Here is a 26,432-nt window from a genome sequence, read left to right on the forward strand (position 1 = left end):
GGGAAACCAGATTGCTTTTATGAGAGTCGAAATACGTGGAAGGGAATGGGGAAAATGTTGTATCCTGTCCGCGATGTTATTCAATCTGTACAATGAACAAGCAGTAAAAGAAACCAAGGAAAAGTTTGCAAAAGAAACTAAAATTCAGGGAGAGGAAATAAATCTTTGAGCAGTGCCGATGGCATTTTAACTATCGCAAAGATAGCAAAGGACTTGGAACAGCTGTTCAGTGGAATGTACAGTCTTTTAAAAAGAGGTTATGAGATGAGAGCAGCAATAAAAGTTAGAGAAGGGTAATGGAATGTAGTCGACTTACATCAGGTGAGTCAGATTAGTAAATGAGATACTAAAAGTAGTTGGTGAGGTGTGCTACTTGGCTAGAAAAATAACTGATAACGGCGGAAGTTGAAAGGATGTGAAATGCAGACTGACAACACTGAGAATAATGTTTCTCAAAAAGATGAGTTTACTGACCGATAGGAACATCGGAAGGTTACAGTTTGATTAAATAATGGTAAGGCAGAGAATTAGGAACCAGATTTTAAGCTGTAAGACATTTCCAGAGACAGATGCGCACTCTGACCACAATTTATTGGTTACGAGCTGTACATTAAACCTGAAGACATTTCAAAAAGGTAGGAAATTAAAGAAATTGGACCTGTAGAATTTGAAAGAACCGGATATTGTTAAGAATTTCAGAGGGAGTATTTGGCAATCTTTGACAAGAGAAGGTGAAAGAAATACAGTAGAAGATAAATGGGTAGCTTTGACAGATTAAGGCAACAGAGGATCGAATAAGTAAAAAGACAAGGCCAAGTATACATCCTCTGATAACACAGGAGATATTGAATTTGTTTGATGAAAGGAGAAAATATAAAAACGCGATAAATGATGCGGGTGGAAGAGTATACAAACGTCTAAAAAATCTGATTCACAGGAAGTGCAAAATGGCTAAGCAGGAACAAATGTAAGCCTTTAGAATCATGTATCACGAGGGGAAAGATAGATATCGCCTACAGGAAAATTAGAAAGGCCTTCGTAGAGTACAGGAGCAGCTGTATGAATATCAAGAGGTCAGGTGGCAGACCAGTCCTAAGCAAAGAAGGGAAAGCTGACGGTCGAAAATGTTCAAATATGTGTGAATTCCTAAGGGACCAAGCTGCTGAGGTCATCGGTCCCTAAACGTACACACTACTTAAAGTAATTTACTCTAGGAACGACACACATACCCATGCGCGAGGGAGGACTCGAACCTCTGGCGCCCGCATCTCGTGGTCGTGCGGTAGCGTTCTCGCTTCCCACGCCCGGGTTCCCGGGTTCGATTCCCGGCGGGGTCAGGGATTTTCTCGGCCTCGTGTTGGCTGGGTGTTGTGTGCTGTTCTTAGGTTAGTTAGGTTTAAGTAGTTCTAAGTTCTAGGGGACTGATGACCATAGATGTTAAGTCCCATAGTGCTCAGAGCCATTTTTTGAACCTCTGGCGGGAGGGGCCGCGCAATCCCCGACATGGCGCCTCTAACCACGCAACCATTCCGTGCGGCTTGTCGGTGGAAGGAGTATATAGGGGGTCTATACAGGAGATGAACTTGCAGGCAATATTATAGAAACAGAGGAGGACGTAGATGGAGATGAGATGGGAGACATGATACTGCGAAAAAAATTTGACAGAGCATTGAAAAGGATATTTTTGAAACAAGGCCCCGGGAGTATGCAACATTCTGTCGGAACTACTGATAGCCTTGGGACAACCAGCCATGACAAAACTCTTCCATCTGGTGTGCAAAATGTATGAGACGCGTGAAATACCTTTCATTTCAAGAAAATTGCAGTAATTCCTATTCCAAAGCAAGCAGATGCTGACTGGTGTGAATATTATCAAACTTCTGTTTAATACGTCATGGTTGCAAAATACTAATACGAATTATTTAGAGAAAAGAATCCGACTGCGGGGAAGATTAGTTTGAGTTTCAGAGAAATATAGGAACATTCATGGCGATACTGACCCTACGACTTCCCTTAGGAGATAGGTTAAGGAAAGGAAAACCCATTTTTATGGCGCTTGTAGACTTAGAAAAAGCTTTCGAGAATGTTGACTGGAATACTACTTACTACTTGTGCAGTAACCAGACGGCAGTTAAGAGTCGAGGGGAATGAAAGGGAAGCAGTGGTTGAGAAGGAAGTGAGACTGGGTTGTAACCAATTCCCAGTGTTATTCAATTTGCACACTGAGTGAGCAGTAATGGAACCCAATGAAAAATTTGGAATAGGTGTTAAAGTCCAGAAGTAGGAAATAAAAACTTTTGCTGATGACATTGTAATTCTCTGAGACAGCAAAGCGCTTGGAAGAAAAGTTGAATGGAATGGACAGTATCTTGAAAGAGAGATACAAGATGGACATCAACAAGGGCAAAACAAGGATAATGGAATTTAGTCTAATTAAATCAGGTGGTCCTGAGGGAGTTTGGTTAGGAAAAGAGACACTTTAGCAGATGAGATTTGCTGATTGGGCAGCAAAATAACTAATGATGCTCGAAGTAGAGAGGATACAAAGTGTAGACTGACAATGGCGAGAAAAGCGTTTCTGAAGAAGAGAAATTCGTTAAAATCGAATATATATTTTCAGGACGTCCTTTCCGAAAGATTTTGTATCGAGTATAGCCATGTATTGAAATGAAACATGGACGATAAACAGTTTAGACAAAAAGAGACTCGAAGCTTTCGAATTTTGGTGCTACAGAAGAATGCTGAAGATTACAAGGGTAGATTACGCAACTTACGAGGAGGCACTGAATAGAATTGGGGAGAAAAGAAATTTGCGGCACAACCTGTCTAGGAGAAGTGATAGGTTGACAGGACACATTCTGAGGGAGACCAGGAGATGAATACAATAAACAGATACAGAGAGATGTACGTCGTAGTAGTTAGTCGGAGATGAACAGGCATGCACAGGATAGCGTAGCATGGGGAGCTGCATCAAATCTTCCGACTGAAGACCACCTCAAGAACAACATCAGTAAGTTGTAGCTCACGTCACTGAATCACTGAGATTTATTTTATTTCACGATAACTCACGTCTATTGGAAATAATGCAGGAAACACAAAAATATTACATTTCTTTCGGTAGTTTAGCAGAAAAATAGTTCAAAGAAAACATTATCCTTAGGACGCATGCCATTGCTTTCTGTCTGCTAGTGTCGCTAAAAATGGTTCAAATGGCTCTAAGTACGCTGGGACCTAACATCCGAGGTCATCAGTCCCCTAGAACTTAGAACTACTTAAACCTAACTAACCTAAGGACATCTCACACAACCATGCTAGAGGCAGGATTCGGATCTGTGATCGTCGCGGACTGAAGCGCCTAGAACCGCTCGGCCACAGCGGCCGGCTAGTGTAGCTCCACCTGCCAAACAGTAACGACTTTTGCACCAGAGAGTTTCGTGACCATAGAGTGTAAATATTTATGGAGTGTGGATTCGGATGCAAAAAATGATGATTGTGTGCGCAACATCTCCCGCAGCTCACGTCAGGTGATTATAGAACGGCGCATTATAGCCCACATAGCAGTTAGCGTATCTTGAGATCACCTTCAGAAGTACCACGTAACTTTGTATCCACGTTTTACAGACATATTAACAGTCTGATACCACAAACTGAAATTAGCTTAAAGATGTGAGGAGCAGTGGTATTGTGCTTTTCAGCGCAATATCGTAGCTTAGATTCCACTTTATTTACGATTTTGGTAACGGGATAAGCAGTGACAGCTAACAAGACTTTTTGCGTTTCCTATTGCCTTATTCATATTGTCGAGTTGCCTGCTCTAATTGATTACGTTACAATAACCCTGTAGACAGCGCTGAAGTGTCAGAAAAAAAACAACACACTTCGAACCATCGAGTTGGTACAGCAAATACGATAAGCGATTTACAGCACCTGTTTGTCCATTATCAGTTTCAATTTTTCTTTATTTACCATTCTGATTTTTATAGACAAGTAAAATATCTATGTCATTTTTTCGGCATCTCATCAGGAAACTAAAACAATACACTTCGCACAAAAAAATAAAAATACAAGATCAATGCTTGAATTTTGGAGTAATGAAAGAAGTGACAGCCAATAATATTTTTTTAGCTTTTCTATTGCACTCATTCATACTGTCGAGTATGTTCTAGTTAATTATTTCACAATGACACTCTATAGGAAACTTTCTCTTGCAAAAATATTTAGATACCCACGAAGTTCAAATGGTTCAATTGGCTCTTAGCACTATGGGACTTAACATCTGAGGTCATCAGTCCCCTACAACTTAGAACTACTTAAACCTAATTAACCTAAGGACATCACACACACCCATGCCCGAGGCAGGATTCGAATTTGTGACCGTAGCAGGAGCGTGGTTCCGGACTGAAGCGCCTAGAACCGCTCGGCTACAACGGCCGGTCACCCACAAGTGTTTGGGAACCTGTGTAAATTGGAGGAAATTAATCAGACTGTCATATATGAATTTTGTATGCAAAGAGGATATAAGATGAACATCAACAAAAGCAAAACAAGGATAATGGAATGTAGTCTAATTAAGTCGGGTGATGCTGAGGGAATTAGATTAGGAAATGAGGCACTTAAAGTAGTAAAGGAGTTTTGCTATTTGGGGAGCAAAATAACTGATGACGGTCGAAGTAGAGAGGATATAAAATGTAGGCTGGCAATGGCAAGGAAAGCGTTTCTGAAGAAGAGAAATTTGTTAACATCCAGTATTGATTTAAGTGTCAGGAAGTCATTTCTGAAAGTATTTGTATGGAGTGTAGCCATGTATGGAAGTGAAACATGGACGATAAATAGTTTGGACAAGAAGAGAATAGAAGCTTTCGAAATGTGGTGCTACAGAGGAATGCTGAAGATTAGATGGATAGATCACATAACTAATGAGGAAGTATTGAATAGGATTGGGGAGAAGAGAAGTTTGTGGCACAACTTGACCAGAAGAAGGGATCGGTTGGTAGGACATGTTCTGAGGCATCAAGGGATCACCAATTTAGTATTGGAGGGCAGCGTGGAGGGTAAAAATCGTAGAGGGAGACCAAGAGATGAATACACTAAGCAGATTCAGAAGGATGTAGGTTGCAGTAGGTACTGGGAGATGAAAAAGCTTGCACAGGATAGAGTAGCATGGAGAGCTGCATCAAACCAGTCTCAGGACTGAAGACCACAACAACAACAACAACATGAGCAATTCTCCAATACTTAGACGCCGACTGGAATTTTGCTCAAACAGACTTGTGAATTTATCTAGCACTCGTTTCGTAAGTAGATGGCCATAAAACCGCATAAATTATCTCTACGGATTAAGACTTTATAATACCGTGGCCCGATATTTTTCAATACTTATAAAGAGCCTCATATCAATATGACATTTACAATTGTACATTTGTTGTACATATCTATGAGAAGTAACTGCTCCTTCTTTCATATACTTCTCTTTACATCCGGAGCAACAACAGAACTGCACCATAACTGTTACTAAAACTCAATCATGGAGAAACGTATATGAAACATGTAATATTAAACTTACGCTATTACTGCAAATTTAAGCAATCAGCGTCGTCCCAGCATCACGTGACTCCACCAGTCTGATGTTCAGAACATGCGTAGACTATGCTCACTCCATTGTTGTTGTGGTCTTCAGTCCTGAGACTGGTTTGATGCAGCTCTCCATGCTACTCTATCCTGTGCGAGCTTTTTCATCTCCCAGTACCTACTGCAACCTACATCCTTCTGAATCTGCTTAGTGTATTCATCTCTTGGTCTCCCTCTACGATTTTTACCCTCCACGCTGCCCTCCAAGACTAAATTGGTGATCCCTTGATGCCTCAGAACATGTCCTACCAACCGATACCTTCTTCTGGTCAAGTTGTGCCACAAACTTCTCTTCTCCCCAATCCTATTCAATACTTCCTCATTAGTTATGTGATCTACCCATCTAATCTTCAGCATTCTTCTGTAGCACCACATTTCGAAAGCTTCTATTCTCTTCTTGTCCAAACTATTTATCGTCCATGTTTCACTTCCATACATGGCTACACTCCATACGAATACTTTCAGAAGTGACTTCCTGACACTTAAATCAATACTGGATGTTAACAAATTTCTCTTCTTCAGAAACGCTTTCCTTGCCATTGCCAGCCTACATTTTATATCCTCTCTACTTCGACCATCATCAGTTATTTTGCTCCCCAAATAGCAAAACTCCTTTACTACTTTAAGTGCCTCATTTCCTAATCTAATTCCCTCAGCATCACCCGATTTAATTTTACTACATTCCATTATCCTTGTTTTGCTTTTGTTGATGTTCATCTTACATCCTCCTTTCAAGACACTGTCCATTCCATTCAACTGCTCTTCCAAGTCCTTTGCAGTCTCTGACAGAATTACAGTGTCATCAGCGAACCTCAAAGTCTCACTCCATAGATGTACGTATTCTACAGTCGTGACTGTATGTGTTAGACTCTGATAGAGTCGCGTGCAGAGCTATACGAAACCATCCTTTGAATTGGACACGACAACATCTCTGTACCTTTGCCGAGTGCTACGGCACCTGCGCCGCATTTACACCTGTCGCGAGTGGGGTAAGTACCTAGGTGTGGGGGGAGAGGGGGGGGGGTTGCTTCGGCAGCGCAGGGCTCGCGCGGTGGTGGGCGTGGCAGCGCGCCGCGGGCCAACAGGTGCCAGCTGAGCGCTGCTCGGCTCGATAAGACGCGCTCCCGCACGCGCGCGGCCGCCGGCGTCGCCATGGCGACGGGAGGCGGCGGAGCGGACCTGACCTGACCTGACCCCGCGCGCCAAAGGTCACGGGTCAGGCGGCCGGGCGCGGGGTTCGAACGGCATCTCCTGATGGCACCCGAGGGCCAGCAGCCCCAGGAAGTACCACTACTGTGAAAGGAAAAGCCGCTCACACGCGATGCGTACACGAACATCTTGCTGGCACTTGTTTGACGCATTGGGAATAGTAACCACGGCTTCGCAGTAGTCTTATTCACTCGTGAAACTTATTGTCAACAAATCATTGCAGTTTGACAAGCCAAATATTAGGAACAAAAATCATCTGCACTCCCCTCTGATGGATCTTTCTTTTGCACAGACATGAGTGCAATAATCAGTTATGAAACTCATTCATGAATTGTTCGTTGAAATGGAATACCTGACAGACACCAGAAGTGTTTCGAAATGTAGACTGGAGTTGTTTCTCCTTAACGATTCTTTCTGTACCACAGACGCATACTGGAATGGAAGTGGTCATTTACAAACGTGTAATTGGGCACCATATACCGATATAAATGTATGAATATTCAAACACTGAAGGGCCAAAGAAACTGTTATAGGCATGAGTATTCAAATACAAAGATACGTAAACAGGCAAAATATGGCGCTGCGGTCGGCAACGTCTATATAAGACAAAAGTGTCTAGCGCAGTTGTTAGATCGGTTACTGCTGCTACAGTGGCAGGTTATCAAGATTTAAATGAGTTTGAACGTGTTGTTACAGTCGGTGCACAAGCGATGGTACACAGCATATCCGAGGTACCGATGAAGTGGGGATCTTCCTGTGATACCATTTCACGAGTGTACTGTGAATATCAGGAACCCGGTAAAACATCAAATCTCCAGCATCGCGATCGGAAAAAGATCCTGCAAGGACGGGACCAACGAGGACTGAAGAGAATCGTTCAACCTGAAAGGAGTGCAACCCTTCCACAGATTGCTACAGACTTCACTGCTGGGCCATCAACAAGTGTCAGCGTGCGAACCATTCAACGAAACATCATCGATATGGGCTTTCTGGCCCGAAGACCCACTCGTGTACTCTTTATAAGTGCACGACACAAAGCTTTACGCCTTGCCTGGGCCCGTCAACACCGACATTGGACTGTTGATGACGTGTACTACGGGCATAGAGACAACCTCATGAATGCATGGACCCTGCATGTCAGTAGGGGACTCTTCAATATGATGGAGGCTGTGTAATGATGTGGGGCGTGTGTCGGTGGAGTGGTATGGGACCCCTGATAAGTCTAGATAGGACTCTGACAGATGATACGTACGCTAGCATCCTGTCCGATCATCTGCACCCATTCATATCCATTGTGCATTCCGACGGACTTGAACAATTCGAGCAGAACAATGCCACACCCCAGACGTCCAGAACCGCTCCATGAACACACTATTGAGTTCAAACACTTCCACTGGCCACCAAACTCCCCACACATGAGTATTATTGAGCATATCCGGGATGCCTTGCAACGTGTCGTTCAGAAGAGACCTCCACCCTCTCGTGCTCTTACGGATTTATGGACAATTCAGCAGGATTCATGGTGTCAGTTCCCTCCAGCACTACTTCAGACATTAATCGAGTCATGCCACGTCATGTTGGGTCACTTCTGCGTGCGATAGTAGGCAGGTGTACCAATTTCTTTGCCTCTTCAGTGTAAATTTCTTATTGTATTTGCAAACTTTAGTTCAGCTGAGACGTTCCACAGTATAATGTTTAGCCTGCATATGATCTATGAAGCATCGGTGATCCTAATGAGCATCCGTCGTCCTAGAAAATCCCTTCCGTAACATGAAGTTGTGCAAGATGATTGAAACCCTAAGAAAAATTTGTATGAGCCATAGGGAACTGCTAGTAGTACGGAATATGCTCAAAAATGGAAAGGAAACTGCCGGCCGCGGTGGTCTAGCGGTTCTAGGCGCTCAGTCCGGAGCCGCGCGACCGCTACGGTCGCAGGTTCGAATCCTGCCTCGGGCATGGATGTGTGTCATGTCCTTAGGTTAGTTAGGTTTAAGTAGTTCTAAGTTCTAGGGGACTGATGACCACAGATGTTAAGTCCCATAGTGCTCAGAGCCATTTGAACCATTTTGGGAAGGAAACTATAATAATGGAGGACAGAGAGAAGTGCTCAGATTAAGATGCACGTTAAGGAACTGCTGAGTGATTTGGTGACTCAGTGAAAAGAAAAATTACACTGAAGGTGTGTGACTGCCAGATTGCTACCCTTAATGTCCCATGTTCGATCCCCAGTCGATGCAAGGATTGTTCTGTATTGCTACTTGTCCCTTCTTTGACGCCTGTCACTGATTTACGAAGGAGAAAAATTTTAATTTAATAATTTGGTTAAACTGTAAGTGTCCTTATACCGGACTCGGTAAGGCGTTCACAGGCCGGAGGAAGGCAACAATGCACCATCTAACCAAAAGTATCTGGACACCTATAGGTGGATATTGAAATGGGATGTTTCTACATTTCGTCTTTATGATGACTTGAACTGTGCTAAATAAACTATCAATAATATGTCGGGATGTCTGTGAGGGATGGAAGTTCATTCTTTCTCAAGAATCACGACCAGAGAAGAGCGTGATGTTGGACGCTAGGTTCTGGAACAAAGTCGACGTTCTAACTCATACCAGTGACGTTGCACTTGAGCGGGATAAGAGGACCACTCATTAATCACAAAAACCTTCCCATACCATTCCTCCATACTTCACCATTGTCACTACACGTGATGACAAGTAACTTTCTCTGGGCATTCACCAAACCCAAACGTACCATCGGATTGCCAGAGGGTGCAGCGTGATTCATCACTCCAAATTACTCGTTTCCATTCATCCGCTGTCGAGAGGCGTCGCCCTTTACACCGCCTCAGCCAACGCCTAGCGATGTCTACAGCGACGTCTGGGTTCTGGGGAGCTGCTTGACCATTGTATCGCGTTCTTCTTAACTCCAGACATAGAGACAATGTGGTATCTGGACTGCTAGCAGCACGTTAGAACTCACTAGTGATTCCTTCCGCTTATTTCGTGCTATTTTCTACGACCTCGCTTCACAGTGTCTGGCAGACCCTGTCGTCAGTGCATCAGGTCTGTCTAGTCCTGGCTAAGAAGTGGTTGCTCCTCCGCGTTTCAACTTCACAGTCGCATCACCGACACTCAATGATGATGACGATGATGTTTACTTTGTGGGGCGCTCAAATGCGCGGCCATCAGCGGCCGTACAAAATCCCAGTTTTTACTCAGTCCAATCTAGCCACTGTCACGACGATGATGAAATGGTGAGGACAACACAAACAACTATCCCCCACCCAGAGAAAATCCCCAACCCGGCCGGGAATCGAACCCGGGAGCCCGTGATCCAGAGGCAGCTACGCCGGCCACTAAGCCACGAGCTGCGGACACCGACAGTCGACTTGGGCAGCTGAGGTATTTTTAATTCAAGTGGCACTCAATGACTAGCCCAAGTTTGAAGTCGGTGAGTTCTCCTGACGGAGCCAGTCTGCTACTACCGCTACTCTACTGACAGCACAACACTCCCGGCCTTCTTGTGTACTGGCAGATGCGCCTCTCGTGACATCGAGTGGTTCAGTTCTGCATGATACACTGATGTCCAGATACTTACGATCACATTGTGTATGCCTTCACCAACAGGACCGTCACTAGACACGCCCTGTGGTGTTCGAACCAACCTCTATGTTTTATGGCAAATACACAGTCTTTTTCCTTTACTCTTCAGCGTAAGCATTCAAGAAGCAATGATGCAAAAAACAGATCGGTATACGACATGTGGAAGTATAACAGAAACCCTTGAAAAACCTTAAAACTAATCTTAGGAAACAAGGCTATGATTTCATTGCTTATTTCTGTTATAAAAAGTTAGAAAACCAATATCAAGATAGGACTGTGTGACAGTTCTGGTACAACCGTCGTACATGTCGCATGGAGGGCATGAGAGTAAGATAAGGGAGTTTATTACTTCGCGTGCAAATGGATTTTCCTGTGGTACGTTGAAATTTGAACTGCAGAGAAATTTGTTAATTTTGGTATAAATTACTCTCCACCACGCACTGCACAACGGTTTTGAGTGGTATATATGTCGATAAAGAAGTTCGTGAGAGGAACTGTGATCTGCATAGATGTAGGCTATGACCATCAGTAAAAAAGGTAATTTTTGTTTCATGAGTTATGGAACAGTTACGGTCATAAAAAGGAAAACAAAAAAGACTTTTAATAAAAAACGGCAAAGCATTTTATTTTAAAATGAAATGTTTCGAAAGCAAAATGAAGCTTACGTGAAACCACAAGTTCACTTTTTGAGTTTCCCAACACCGTCAAAAATAAGCCGAACACAAACACTGAAATGTACTGACACACTCATAAACTACTTTGTTGGTTTTTATGAAGCAGATATGATCTTTGTGGTACTGTATCAGGATGTATCGCATTCGCTATAATGTGCGTTTTGTCACCGTAAATAACGTTGTCAGAGCATTTTCTTTTTAGACTTGCAAACAGCTCACCGACAATACATTACAACGACAGCACATTGGGTTATCTCTTCAAACGCTACATCGCAGGGAATGTTACTGCCCCGTGTCTTACGTGCTCAGATGCTATCAACCAAAGCCACGCGAGTAAGCCGCCACAGTTCTGAAATTGTATACCTAACTTCAGACCTGAAGGGTCGATATGGACAGCGACGATGGTCCCCAACAAAGTGCAGTTAATTTAACTATTCCAAAGGTACATTCAAATGGGCGGCTGCCATTAAATGGGAATGAAGATCAAGCCTTCAGTCAACATAATGTGAGGTTCGGTCGTATTGCTGATTACTGCACGACACCGATTATGTTGTCACTATCGGAAAATTTACTCTCCTAAAGAGTAGCCAAATGACGATAAATTATGTCCACTCGGGTGAAGCATACCGCAGGAACGGCGACTGAAGCAGAAAAGTAAAAATCAGGCTACTACTAGGAGCAGAATTTTTCACTCTGTAACACTGTTGTGGCTTGTCATATTTTGTCAAAATAATTATCTTCATGAAGTTCGAAACACCTGTTGCTATTTTCCTTGCTGTGGAATTGGGATTTAGTGCCTGATAAACTCTACCTCGTGCACAACATTCTTCTTTTTTTTCATTTTCTTATTATCAATTCCACACATGTGTCATCGCGAGGGTCTTGTTAACAAAATCAACAAAACAAAAAGACAGAAACTTTTAATAAAAAACGGAAAAGCATTTTATTTTAAAATGAAATGTTTCGAAAGCAAAATGAAGCTTACACGAAACCACAAGTTGCCGTTTTGATTTTCTAACGCTGTCAAAACGTTTTTATAATACTTCACGCAAATAAAAACTATATCATCAGACTTGACATATAGCTGTTCGAACATGTGTGGGTAAATAACAGAAAACAGAGAAATAACTGTTTTGGAGGAGGCTGTCCCAATCTTCTGGAACTCACGTTTCGTTATGTTGTTCAGCTCCTTCAGTGATCTCATCAGTGGTGGCAAAATGAAGTCCTTTCGTGGTTTTCTTCTGCCTTGGGAGTAGAGAGAAGTCGCAGAGGTGCATGTCTGGCGCATAGGATGGCTTTAAAAAAATCACGAACAAACATTGAAGAGTCAGCGAGAGCATTATCGTGATGCAACGTCCATGATCGGTTTTCTCATAATTCTGGTCTTCTCCTTTGGATTGCTTCAAGCAAACGGTGCATAACGTCCAGGTAGTATTCTTTCATTCCTTTCTAACCGTATCCCATTGTAATCGAAGAAAACGGCGAGAAAAACCTTTACATGAGATCGAACCCGTCGAATTTCTTCTTTAGAAGTTCTGGATTGTTGTTGACTTCATTCAGCAATTCCCAAGGGATGCTTACGCGACGTCGTTTTTGGTCTAAATTCAACAATTTCGGAAGAAAACCTTCATGTCCAAAACATTGAAAAAAAAAATTGCTTGGCATGAGCTAAAGGGTATGCCGACTTCATCAGCAGCCTCTCAAATGGTAATTTGGCGATTTTCCAGGTCCATTTTTCTTTACTTCTCCCACACTGTCGTCAGTAACTGATGCGCTAGGGCGTCCAGGGCCATCGCCTTCTTTGACGTCTTCGCAACTCTCTCTGAATGGTTTGTACCATTCATAAGCCGTTATCTTACTCATACCAGATCCGCCAACAGCCACTGTCAACATTTAGAATGCAGTACTGCATTTTATTCGATTTTTAAGCAAAAATACGTGCTAATTGTTTGATTCACCTTTTACGAATGTAAAAATTCGCCGAGCACTCGAAAACAATATAATAGTATCGACTGTCAACAATAAACAAAACATTCAAAACAGCTAAAAATGCAAACATACATCAGGAACGTGTGTAACAACAAGACAAAAAAATTGCAAATTTGATGTATAAAGCCTGTGAAATTGAAAAATTCCTGTTACTTATTGATCGCATGTCGTACTTCCCTGTTCAGTTTTCACGCCTGGAGAGGAGAGATATTTCATTGTGTAGCTCCGTGGTGTGGGGACATCTTTCCTCAGCCATGATGCAAATGCTGCTGTTTCGAAGACACTAGTAAAGGGGCCTCCATACATCTGCACTTTTGAGTTTATTTAACTCGCAAAATGTTGCACGCCGTTCTTTCAGACATCTGTAATAAATTACACAAACGATGTCCCTTACAAAACCCTGATCCGACTGATTCTTGTGTGTAGTGATTCAGTGGTAAGACGTTGAACTCGCACACAGGAGGGCAGCGGTTCGAATCCCCATCTGACCCTCTAGAACTAGATTTACCGTAATCTACTTAATTGCTTAAAGGAATTCTGGCACGGTTCCCTTGATACAGGTCTGCCTCCGTAGCTGAGTGGTCCACTCAGCCTCCTGATGCCAATGATGAAGCTGACTGCAGAAAAAAAATGTATGGTCTACGTTTTAATAAGAGACAAAGAAGACATTGCTTCATGCAACAAAAAATTTCTCTTAATGACGATGAGGGTGAGATTTACAAATTCGGACTTATACCGTGGGGTAAGGATGGATTAAGTGGTGACCACAATACTACGTGTCATTTTGTTCAGTGTGAAGGTAGCTACACAATCTGATCGAAAGTATCCCCTATGCAGTGCGGAACTGACCAATAGCGGTCACGAGAAGTGGACCCACTAGTGTAAAAGCAGGTGGGGAGTACTGTGTTGTCGGAAGAGAAGTAGTAACAGCAGAGCAGGTCTGTCCAGAAAGCTCAGTGACTTCGAACATGGACTATTCACATGATGTCATCTGCGTAACAGATCCATCAGGGACATTTCAACCCCTCTAAAACTGCCCAAGCCTATTGAAGGTGATGTGATTGTGAAACGGAAACGTGAAAGAACAACAACAAATAAACCAACGCTAGGCAGACCTCATGTACAGATGGACAGGGACACCAGGCATTGTGGAGGGAGGTTGTAAGCAGTTGCATGAAATAAACAGATCACTACTCGTGAGATTCTAAATGCTACCACAGTCCAGTTAGCACAATGACTGTGTGCATGGAGTTAAAAGGAATAGGGCGCAACACGCCAATCCTGCAGGGTAGCCGAGATGTCAGGCGTCACTAAACTTCTTCACCCTACTCCCAATGCTACCAAACAGACTGACAGGAAAACGATTTAATATTGCATTGTCATCCAGTCATGAGCTACGTTTAATATTTCAAGTCTCTCGCTCATCGGGAGTTAGTTTAAAATCAATACTGCTCAGACAGACAGAGAAGAAAGCGACCTAATATAATAAAGAGCGAGACACACCTACCGGTCGCGGAAACCTGTGTTGGTACGATCATTCATAGTTGTCTGCAACGAATGAGAAGTGCCACGTTGGCGAACCACGCGAGAGAACCACGAGGCAGTGCCCAGCGGCCAGAGAGTCGCTTTCCGGAGCGCTAATGGCTGCCACTGGAAAACAACTCGTGCTCCCTAGGGCTTGTAGGCAAGTTTTGGCCATTACCGAGATAGTGACTTCCTTGTGATTAAATCGTGAATATAAGAGCATGCTTGTAAGACAAAGCCTAACATGAATACAAATAGACGTTATCTAAATGGATTGAGCTTTAAGTCTCTCGTTCTCAAATACTGGATAAATACAACGAGGTGACAAAATCATTGGGATAACGATGTCTACATAGATGGGGTTAGTATCGCGGACACAAGGTAAAATAGTGCAGTGCACTGGGGGAGTCACTGAAGTGATTCACGACAAAAGGTTTTTGATGTGATTGTGACCACACAACTGGAATTAACTGACTGAGCGCCGAATAATAGTTGAAGCTAGACGCATGGGACATTCCATTTCGGAAATCGTTAGGGAATTCAATCTTCCGAGATCCACAGTGTCAAGAGTGTGCCTAGAATACCTCATTTCAGGCATTACCTCTCACCACGGACAACGCAATGGTGAATGGTCTTCACTTAACGACCGAGAGCAGCGGTGTTTTCGTAGAACTGTCAGTGCTAACAGACAAGCAACACTGCGCGAAATAATCGCAGGAATCAATGTGCGACATACGACGAATGCACCCATTGGGACAGTGCGGCGAAATGTGCCTTTTTATGGGCTATGGGAGCAGACGACCGACGTGAGTGCCTTTGCTAACAGTACGGCGTCGCCTGCAGCGCCTTTCCTGGACTCGATACCGTATCGGTTGGACCACAGACAACAGGATAATCGTGGGCTGGTGAGATGAGTTCCGATTTCAGTTGGTAAGAGTTCATGCTAGGGTTCGAGTGTGGCGTAGACCCCTCGACGTCATAGTTGTCAACAAGGCACTGTACGAGCTGGTGGTGGTACCATAATGATGTGGGCTGTGTTTACATGGAATAGAATGGGTCCTCTGGAAATGGTAATTTTTGGGTACCTAGAGACCATTTGCAGCAATTCATGTTCCCAAACAACGATGAACCTTGTCATCAGGCCACAACTGTCCGTCATTCGTTGGGATAACATTCTGGACACTTCCGAGTGTATGATTTGGCCACCCACATCAACCGACATCAATCCCATCGAACATTTACGGGACGTAATCGAGAGAGCAGTTCGTACACATAATCCTGCAGCGGCAACACCTCCATAATAATACACAGCTATAGAGGCAGCATGGCTGAATATTTCTGCAGAGGGCTTGTTCAGTTCAAGCTACGTCAAGTTACTGCACTAAACTGGGCCAAAGGAGGTCCGCCACGATATTAGGAGGTATCCCATGACTTTTGTCACCTAATGTATGTACTCTAGCTTTGCTATGAATTTTCTGAGTGAGCGTTATAATCTGAAACCGAGACCTTTTCCTTTAGGTTTGTTACCGGTATTTTCTATCAACATGTGTGTGTTACGGACTTGCTTCGTGAACTCTAACTGGAATCCCTGGAGGACAGATGACGTTATTTTTGGGAACGCTGTCGAGAAATTTTAGAGAATTTGAAGCTTACTACAGAACGATTCTACCGCCGCCAACCTACATTTCGCGTAAGGGCCATGGAGACGAGGTAAGAGAAGCAGTGCTCGTACGGGGGCGTATAATGATTCTTTTTAACTCGCTCCATTTGCGTGTGGAACGGAACCGGGAATGAATGGGAAGTGTTCATCAGAGACAAAGGAATCTTCAGGAGCGCCCCAGGTAAGTGTAATAGGACCACTCTTACTCTCTCTATCCGTAAGTGACCTGACGGACAGGGTGAGCAGCAATTTACGGCTATTTGCTGATGACGCTGTGGTGTAGGGGTAGGTGTCGTCGTAAGTGAGTGCAGGAGTACACAAGATCACGTAGACAGAATTTCTGGTTGGTGAGACGAACAGCAGCTTGCCGTAAATGTAGAAAGATGTAAGTTAATGCGGACGAGTAGGAAAAACAACCCTGCGACGTACGAATACAGTATTAGTAGGGTGCTGCATGACAGTCACATCGATTAAATACCTAGGCGTAACTTTGCAGAGCGATATGGAATGGACCAGGCATGTAAGGATTGTAGTGGACAAAGAGAATGGTCGAATTCGGTATATTGGAAGAATTTTGGGGAAGTGTAGCTCATCTATGGAGGAGACGACGTATAGAATGCTAGTGCGACTCTTTATTGATTACTGTTCGAGTGAATGGGATCCCCACCAGGTCGAATTAAAGGAAGACATTGAAGCAATCTAGAGGCGTACTGCTACATTTCTTAACGGCAGGTTCGATCAGCACGCAAGTATTACGGAGATGCTTCGTGAACTCAAATGGGAATCCCTGGAGGGAAGACAACGCTCTTTTAGCGAGGCACTTGAGGCCGACTGTGGAACTGTTCTACGGCCGCCTACGTACATTTCGCTTAAGTACCGCGCGGATAAGATGCTAGAAATTATGGCTCGTACGGATGCCCTTAGACAGTCCCTTTCTTCCTCGCTCAGTTTGCGAGTGGAACAGCGAAGAAATTAAATTGTAATGGTACGGGGTTCTTCCGTTGTGCACCGTACGGAGTATATACACTCCTGGAAATGGAAAAAAGAACACATTGACACCGGTGTGTCAGACCCACCATACTTGCTCCGGACACTGCGAGAGGGCTGTACAAGCAATGATCACACGCACGGCACAGCGGACACACCAGGAACCGCGGTGTTGGCCGTCGAATGGCGCTAGCTGCGCAGCATTTGTGCACCGCCGCCGTCAGTGTCAGCCAGTTTGCCGTGGCATACGGAGCTCCATCGCAGTCTTTAACACTGGTAGCATGCCGCGACAGCGTGGACGTGAACCGTATGTGCAGTTGACGGACTTTGAGCGAGGGCGTATAGTGGGCATGCGGGAGGCCGGGTGGACGTACCGCCGAATTGCTCAACACGTGGGGCGTGAGGTCTCCACAGTACATCGATGTTGTCGCCAGTGGTCGGCGGAAGGTGCACGTGCCCGTCGACCTGGGACCGGACCGCAGCCACGCACGGATGCACGCCAAGACCGTAGGATCCTACGCAGTGCCGTAGGGGACCGCACCGCCACTTCCCAGCAAATTAGGGACACTGTTGGTCCTGGGGTATCGGCGAGGACCATTCGCAACCGTCTCCATGAAGCTGGGCTACGGTCCCGCACACCGTTAGGCCGTCTTCCGCTCACGCCCCACCATCGTGCAGCCCGCTTCCAGTGGTGTCGCGACAGGCGTGAATGGAGGGACGAATGGAGACGTGTCGTCTTCAGCGATGAGAGTCGCTTCTGCCTTGGTGCCAATGATGGTCGTATGCGTGTTTGGCGCCGTGCAGGTGAGCGCCACAATCAGGACTGCATACGACCGAGGCACACAGGGCCAACACCCGGCATCATGGTGTGGGGAGCGATCTCCTACACTGGCCGTACACCACTGGTGATCGTCGAGGGGACACTGAATAGTGCACGGTACATCCAAACCGTCATCGAACCCATCGTTCTACCATTCCTAGACCGGCAAGGGAACTTGCTGTTCCAACAGGACAATGCACGTCCGCATGTATCCCGTGCCACCCAACGTGCTCTAGAAGGTGTAAGTCAACTACCCTGGCCAGCAAGATCTCCGGATCTGTCCCCCATTGAGCATGTTTGGGACTGGATGAAGCGTCGTCTCACGCGGTCTGCACGTCCAGCACGAACGCTGGTCCAACTGGGGCGCCAGGTGGAAATGGCATGGCAAGCCGTTCCACAGGACTACATCCAGCATCTCTACGATCGTCTCCATGGGAGAATAGCAGCCTGTATTGCTGCGAAAGGTGGATATACACTGTACTAGTGCCGACATTGTGCATGCTCTGTTGCCTGTGTCTATGTGCCTGTGGTTCTGTCAGTGTGATCATGTGATGTATCTGACCCCAGGAATGTGTCAATAAAGTTTCCCCTTCCTGGGACAATGAATTCACGGTGTTCTTATTTCAATTTCCTGGAGTGTATGTATCTGCAGATATATTGTATAAAATGTATTGTATTCAGGAAAATAAGTGTATTGCACAACATGAAGGGTAGCAGCAAGCGAAATCCCTTCCCCAGGAAGAACTTGCTGTAGAACGTAGGTAATTTGGCAACACTTAGTTTAGTCTCAGAGTGATATTAATCTGGGCACAGATAACATGAGCGACACAATGATAAACAATTAAATACATTTGTTAAGATAATTTACTTTGAGTGATTTATGATACGTGGATATGAAGCTGAAAGCTTGGGCACTGATGTTACCTCACACGGTGAAAGAGAACAATACGGGTGGTCAAAAATATGGAAACACCACAAACACAACACATCACCGTGCCTAATGCGGGGTAGGGAATACGTTGGCACCCAAAATCGCTTCTGGTCGTCTCGGCATGAATAAATACAGGTGCCCTCTGGGTTTCAAGGGAATCTTATAGCCTTCTTACGGGAAAGGAGTGGCAAGTTGAGATACCGGTGGAAAGCGATCGTGCATCCGTCTTTCCAAAGCATACCACAGAGGCTCCATAATAATGAGGTATGATAACTGTGGTGGCCTGAGAAAACGCGACAATTCAACCTCGTGTTCAGAAAACCAGCCCTGGACGATGCGAACTTTCTGAACGCGGACGCTGTCGAATTGGAACACAACATCAACACTGGGGAACAAACGTTGTGCCTTGGGTTGGAACTGCGCTGCCAGAACGGTCACATAATCCATGGCAGTAGAGCGTCTTTGCTGAGTAACCATGGGACCCATGAAATACCACGATACGGTTGCCTAAATCATAACTGAACTCCCGTCATGCTTCACTCTTGGGGCATAAACTCGACTAGAAGTTGCCAACAGTGTCAAACAAGACTCATGCGACCAAATCACTTCCTTCCATATCTCAATAGTCCAGGTCTTATGGCTCAGCACCAAGTTTTCCTGTTACTTCCATTTGCATCGCTGATGAGTGGTTTTGGAATTTCAGATTACTCTGCAGTTCCCTGCTTATAAAGCTCCTGTCGAGTAATTGTGGTACCGACAGTGTTCGCGATTGCGAAATTCAGTTCTTCATTGACTTTTGCAGCAGACATCCCCTTATTTTTCGTCGCAATTCAGCTTCTATAACGGTCCATCAAGATCACCCAGCACACACTTTCGTCCGGGTTTTGACTTAGCCGATGATGTTTCCCCGCTTTTTCTGTATGCTGTATGAATTTTCGAATCTGTGCCACCTGGAACACCAAACACTTCGGTTCCCTTGGTTACGAAACCATCCACCGCACGAGGACCAACAGTTTGCAACGTTAGAATTCACTTAGCTCCGACATAATGCAATAACAAGTACACAGGGCACCGTTCTACCTACGGCTGACACTTGCAACGTATCGGCAGAGTTGCCCTTCGTGGGCGTATACAACAGGGCACCCTGCAGGTTTGGCTACCATCTGCATTTATATTTAAGCATGCACTTCTAGCGGCGTTTCCGTGTTCTTGTCCACCCCCTGTACCTAACCTGTAGACCAGCCTGGGCCACTGTAACTAACAGTTAGTTGTTCAAATTCTGAATACTGGATAACATGTTGAAGCGCGACGTTTACTGTCATACGATCACTCATTGATAGCGGCTGGGTACTGACGACAGTAACTGGAACTGTTCGGTGACAGATGAATAACTGCGAGTGCTGCTGGCGCTGAGCCGGTCGAGTATGGCTGTGCGTCAGCATTTATCCGCAAAGTGTGCAAGGCTATCTATCTGAGATCTACACTGGTGTCCAATATTAAAGCAACAAACCGCTATTTCCCCATCCTGTGTGGTGTAATTCACGATATAATCACACAAACTGTCAACAGATGTCCGTACGATCGTCTTCTGCACGGAAGATGGAATTCTAGTGAAATGTCAACCACGCCATCTATGACGTCAGGGCACCTGTCAAACGGGATAGTGCTTGCCGGATAGTCCCACATCCATAAGCGCTGTGTACACAGTGACAGACGGTGCAGTATGGCACACAGAGGACGCCTACGGACTGTCTGCAGTGGAGGGCCATAGGAAGAGTGGAATCAGGACAGTCGCAAACTCATGTACCCCGATGGCTTCATGTGAATCGCTGTTTATCGAATGAGGCGACAGTTTACACAGACCGCAACTGTAACCCAAAGACCAGGACAGGGCCGACCACGTGTGAAATCAGAAAGGCTGTAAGGACACGACGATACTGCCTTATAATTCCACGGCAACTGGCATCTCACCTTGCAGCATCGACTGGTCGTGTTGTATCGAGGCAAACGGTATACAGAAGGCTGCAGCAGACTGGCGTTTATTGTCGGAGACCTCCTGTATGTGTCGCTCTGACGCGTCTTCACAGGAGGTAACGTGGAGAGTGGAGTTATCAACACGCCACCTGAAACGTCGAATAGTGGGCCAATTTCTTTTCACAGATGAGTTCCGATTGATCTGGAGAATGATTCTCGACGGATTCACATCTGGAGGGGGACGTGGAACACGATTCTGGTATCCAAACATTGTGGAAAGAAAGTGATATCGAGGTTGATCCCTAATGGTGTGGGCAGGGATTATATTGAACAGACGAATGCATCTTCATGAAATTGTGCGGGTGAATCGATAAGGTTTAACTGCTGATAGGTATCGTGACGAGATCTTGAGACCTCATATGGGGTTGTTGCTAGGTGCTTTGGGCCCAGACTTCGTACTGATGGACGATAATGCTCGACCTCATACAGCACGGGTGGTTGATGTTTTCTTGGAAACGGAAGATACTGCATGAATGGCGTTACCTCCGGCATCTCCCGTTTTGAGTCCAATACATAACGTCTGGAATGCAATAGGGAGACAGGTTGCATCAAGTGGCTCTGAGCACTATGCGGCTTAACTTCTGAGGTCATCAGTCGCCTACAACTTAGAACTAATTAAACCTAACTAACCTAAGCACATCACACACATCCATGCCCGAGGCAGGATTCGAACCTGCGACCGTAGCGGTCGCTCGGTTCCAGACTGTAGCGCCTAGAACCGCACGGCCACTCCGGCCGGCCGGGTTGCATCACGTCAGCATCCACCAACCACTCTACAAGACTTGCTAGCACCTCTGCAGGAAGAATGGGAGTTATTGCTTCAAAATGAGATTGATGATATCTTTCAGGCCTGTATTGCTGAACACGTTAGCAGTTGTCGGAATGTGTGTGCAAATCAATTAATTTGGAAGAAACATAGAACTTTTGTCTACCGCTAGGCATGTTGCAGTTGTTTCTACGTTACTGTCACCTGTTTACACTGTTTTGTGGCAGAAGAAACGCTGCCTTACAACATTCCGTGGATTGCTTTAATTTTGGACACCAGTGTATTTTGTAGAGGAAGGAAGTACTTCCTGTTCTCAGCGCCATGTAGGCTGTTGGCGGTACTCTGACGTATGGAGCGAATCTTTCTAGGTCCTGTGGAGAAAGCAGAAATAGGTTTACTGTTATCAGTGCCATCTATGTGGACACTGATCCTAACTATGTTGTGCCACTCTGGAGAACAGCTAGCGTGTAACACCATATGTGATTACAGCTGTGTCCGTGCGTGGTGCAGTGCACAGCATGACATGTCAATTGCAGTTACAAGGCTCACTGAGAAAACACATCGAGAGAAAGTATAAAATAGAAAGAAAGAACACGAGGAATAAGGGTGCCCATGCGGGCCTGATCACGAACTGAATCACTCTTCACCCGAAGATTAAAGAGCAGGACTCAAGAACGCCAATTAATTGCAACGCCTCATCTGTAACATGACCAAATTGTGGCTTTAGTTTTTATTGACACTGAACACAAAAACAGGAAGAGTTAAGAAAGATACTGAACTCACGAGACCTTTTGTCCTTCAGCCATGTAGTACCACGCGCTTGCCGTGAAGCGGCTTGAATTTGCCTGGTGTCCGCGCGTTCGCATCGCAAGATAATGCATTATTTATATCTTCCTGTTAAAAGAGAGTAGGCTTAAGGCCTCTCGAAATATACGTAATGCATAATGCAAGTTTCCGCTACCTGCTCCACGGCTCGTAGCGCAGAGTGTGTCACGAACTCGGGACAGCTGTTCTCTCTACCACGGCCGCTAAAAGAATGAGTGGCTCTCCATACGAAGCGTTCACCTGCGTCTCGCACATCGTAAGCTGACGTCACGTTCTCTGACCAACGTCGCACAATTAAACCAGAAGCTGAATATCTGGCGCCAAAGACAGTCCTGCTTCAGGTGTATACCTAGTGAACAGCACCCCTGTGGTTTGGCACAGTACGCCTGCTGAAATAGCAAGAGGAGAGTGATTAAATTTTGTCATATAGACAGTCACCTTTCAGCTCTACGGGGCAGTCCGATTGAATGCGAAAAGAAACTAGATATTCATCTATACCCGTTGTGATAATTCCGCGGTAGACGTTTGGGAGAAAGTGAGAGAGTCATCTTCGAAAGCAAGTCCACGCAGTTACAACAATATACCTCTCCGTGGTACACAACGCCTGTGTTGTGTCGTCTGCTGCTGGAGTTTGTTGCGCATCCCCTTAATGCTCTCGCGCAGGATAAACGATACCGTGCTGAAAGGCGCCGCCGTTCTTTGTAACTTGTCTGGCGTTTCAATTAATCCTACTCTCTAACGGTCCCGGACTGAAGAACAGTACTCAAGAATTCGGCCAAGAAGTGTTTCGCATGTCACTTCTTTCGTGGATCAATTACAGTTTCGAGGGGTTCCTCCAGTGAATCTCAGTTTGTAGTCTGTATTTCCCACGGTTAGTGTATGTTGTTATTCCATTTTAGATCGCTCCGAAAAGTTACTCATATACATTTTACCGTTTCGTATTTTACAGTGATTTATCGTTAAGATTGTAATCGAACAATAGTGTGTCTCCAACTTCCTGGCACATTAAAACTGTGTGCCAGAACGGATTCGAATGTGGACCGTTGTCTTCCGCAAGTGCTCTACTGACTGAGTAATTCAAGCGCAGCACACACCTTCATTGCTTTACTTCCACCAGTACGTTGTTCGTACCTTCCAAAAGTCGCGGAAGTTTTCCTGCGCACCTATCCGGAACAGGACTCCTGGAAGATAGGATATTGCAGAGACACTGCGTGGCAATGTCGCTAGTTCCTGTACGCATCATGGAGCTCTCTATTTGCTCTGTGTTTTCGGACGATGTTTTATTCTTGAGATCGACTTAAAAACATGTATTTTTGACAACATATTGGCGGTACATTGAAGTCACCATCAACTATAATTACATGAGCCTGGTACCTATCCGAATTGACATATAAATGTTTTCTTCAATCTTTCAGCTGCTGTATCATATGGGGAGCGTCAGTAAAGGAACCAGTTACTAATTTATTCTAGCTGACGAATATATACTACATCGATATTAGAATGACAGTGAATGCCAGTTGAGTGTGGAAGGGGGAGAATGTTGTCGGCTCGCCGTTACGCAAAAGAGTAGTATGGTTCCGGTAACAGCAAATGTGCAGATCCATGCTGAATGCGTTCATACGTTCCCTGTAAACGAGCAATAATGTGTTCGCTTTGCAGGATCACACAACTTTTCTCACTTCTCTAGGAACAATTTTGGATTTAGATTCACATATATCGTAAAAGAAACTTACTGCACAGAGAAGTAAAGCATGTAAGTACGCGTCGCACATCGCAACTGTCACCCACAGCTGATTGGTAAACAGCAGCTGAAGTAGCAGAGCGAACTCGTGCTCTGGCTGGTTGTTGCTGTGGTAGCTGTCGTGTAAAGAACTACCTGTCAGACACATTGATATCGTGATTTAAGTATACCTCGCAGCAACTCTACACTTCATTGTCACTAAAAGCTAAATTAATTCCAATAACAACTAACACGTCATCACCGACTGAATTTAATCTGTCGTTTAACAACACCATTAGGCCCTTGGTAACATTTGACGGGATTTAGCCAGCTCTGAGCAGCTTGTAACACGCCAAATGTGGGTGGGGGACCCTTAAACTGTTCGTCGTTTCCTGACCGTGCACCCTGTCCACACCACATACTTGATAATCCTGCGGCGGTCGTACTGTTCTGCTCCACACTACTGCTGGCTTGGCTGAAATTATCTATAGAATTATGCAAGCGTATTTAGGGGAGCCACTCAACGTTAAAACACAACACTGTTCGACGTCTGGTATGAACAACTATATTCTGAGACGATTAAAGGAAAATCGCAGGTTGCACTATTTAAATTCTAATTCAGAAGTGTTATCCCAATTAAAGGATGATTAACAATCCACAAAATCATTCGGACGAGCGTACGCGTAACCGACACGACGCGGGTGATTGTTGATGATGCGGAAGCCGAATGATCGGACGAAAGTTCTTACGCTCGTCACGCATACACAGGTATTTGGTACCAGTCCTCCTTGACACTAGTAATGATATTTCAACACTGTTCACAAAGTTAAATTTTACAGTTCACAGTTCTCAGTTGTACGAGCATACACGTAACCTTCGCGGCGCGGCTGATTGTTGATAATGCGGAAACGCGATGATCGAACGCACGTCCTCACGCTCGCTACAAGACACTGGCACTTGGACTGCACTCTTTTATGGTAACTAATTTCTACTGATTCACATCAGTTCATTCTGGGAGACCGAACACGACGCGGATGATTGATGCTGTACGGTACGACAGTGCTTCTCGACGCACTTTCCTCTGAATCACTTCCATATTTCATCGCTTTGCTGTAATAACACTTGTAGCAACACTTCAACCTGAATACTAACAATGCTTCTTACATGCAGAGATACACACTACACAACATAACAGTTTCGTGTGCCGTGCTCGACTCTCTAGGCGCGGCTGCCCGCAAAGATACTCCACAATTAAACCAGCGATATGACACTACGCTTACAAGCTCTAAAGATTTCTGCTTCAGTGCGCGCCTGGAACTCTTAGTTCTTTCCCAATACAGCCACGAGAATTTACAAGGTACAGTCAGTGCTGCTTGCCTCGCCTTAGAGAGAGGATGTGGATGATAATAAATAAGTCGCGGAAGATATTTCACTCTGTTAACCCCAGACTTCTGTGAAGTGGTCTAAGGGAATGGAAGATCTTTCACTCTGCAAACCACAGGCGTCTGGCAGGTGTTCCAAGAGAACGGCAGCGCAGAGTTCTTGTAGCTTGGCGAACGTTCTGCTGCCACTGTGGAGCCCGCTCTACGCTCGCGCCTGGGTGCTGACAGTGGCAGCGGAGTGGATGGGTCTCACGGGCGGCGGAATGAGTCGCGGCCGGCCGGGCAAACAGCGGAGCGCGTTATTGGCTTCCGGAGCTCCGCTGGCCGCTCGCCGCTGCTCTGTGCCGGCGGGAACAGAGAAGCACCTGCGGAAGTCACGTACAATGGGAGGGCATTCCTTCCCGGTCTCGGTCTGGAACTGCCCTCACTGCTGCTGTTGCGTCCATTACTGTACAAAGCGTACAGAAACCTGATGCGGGTACTAGTGCCGGACGATATGGAACAGAAGCAGTAACTGAGGATATGGTGAGACAGGGTTCCGCGTATCCACCCACGTTATTCCATCTGCAAGTAGAGCAAGCAGTAAATGAAACTAAAGAGAATTATCGGAAGCAAAGTAAAATTTCACGGAGAACAAATTAGCGCTTTAAGGTCTGACGATGACGCTGTAGGGCTGTA

At 45.2% G+C, this 26,432-nt stretch overlaps 1 protein-coding gene across 1 annotated transcript in view; it reads right to left on the minus strand.

The window, feature by feature from the left end:
* LOC124623076 (AT-rich interactive domain-containing protein 1B-like) overlaps positions 1–6,782 on the minus strand; it is a 56,660-nt gene extending 49,878 nt beyond the window's left edge. Inside the window, exon 1 of the mRNA XM_047148868.1 lies at positions 6,657–6,782. Within this exon, the coding sequence (XP_047004824.1) occupies positions 6,657–6,782 (126 nt within the window). The remainder of the gene's footprint in view (positions 1–6,656) is intronic.
* Between the last annotated feature and the right edge of the window lie 19,650 nt (positions 6,783–26,432).

Source organism: Schistocerca americana, chromosome 7 (genome assembly GCF_021461395.2).
Source record: "Schistocerca americana isolate TAMUIC-IGC-003095 chromosome 7, iqSchAmer2.1, whole genome shotgun sequence".
NCBI lineage: Eukaryota > Metazoa > Arthropoda > Insecta > Orthoptera > Acrididae > Schistocerca > Schistocerca americana.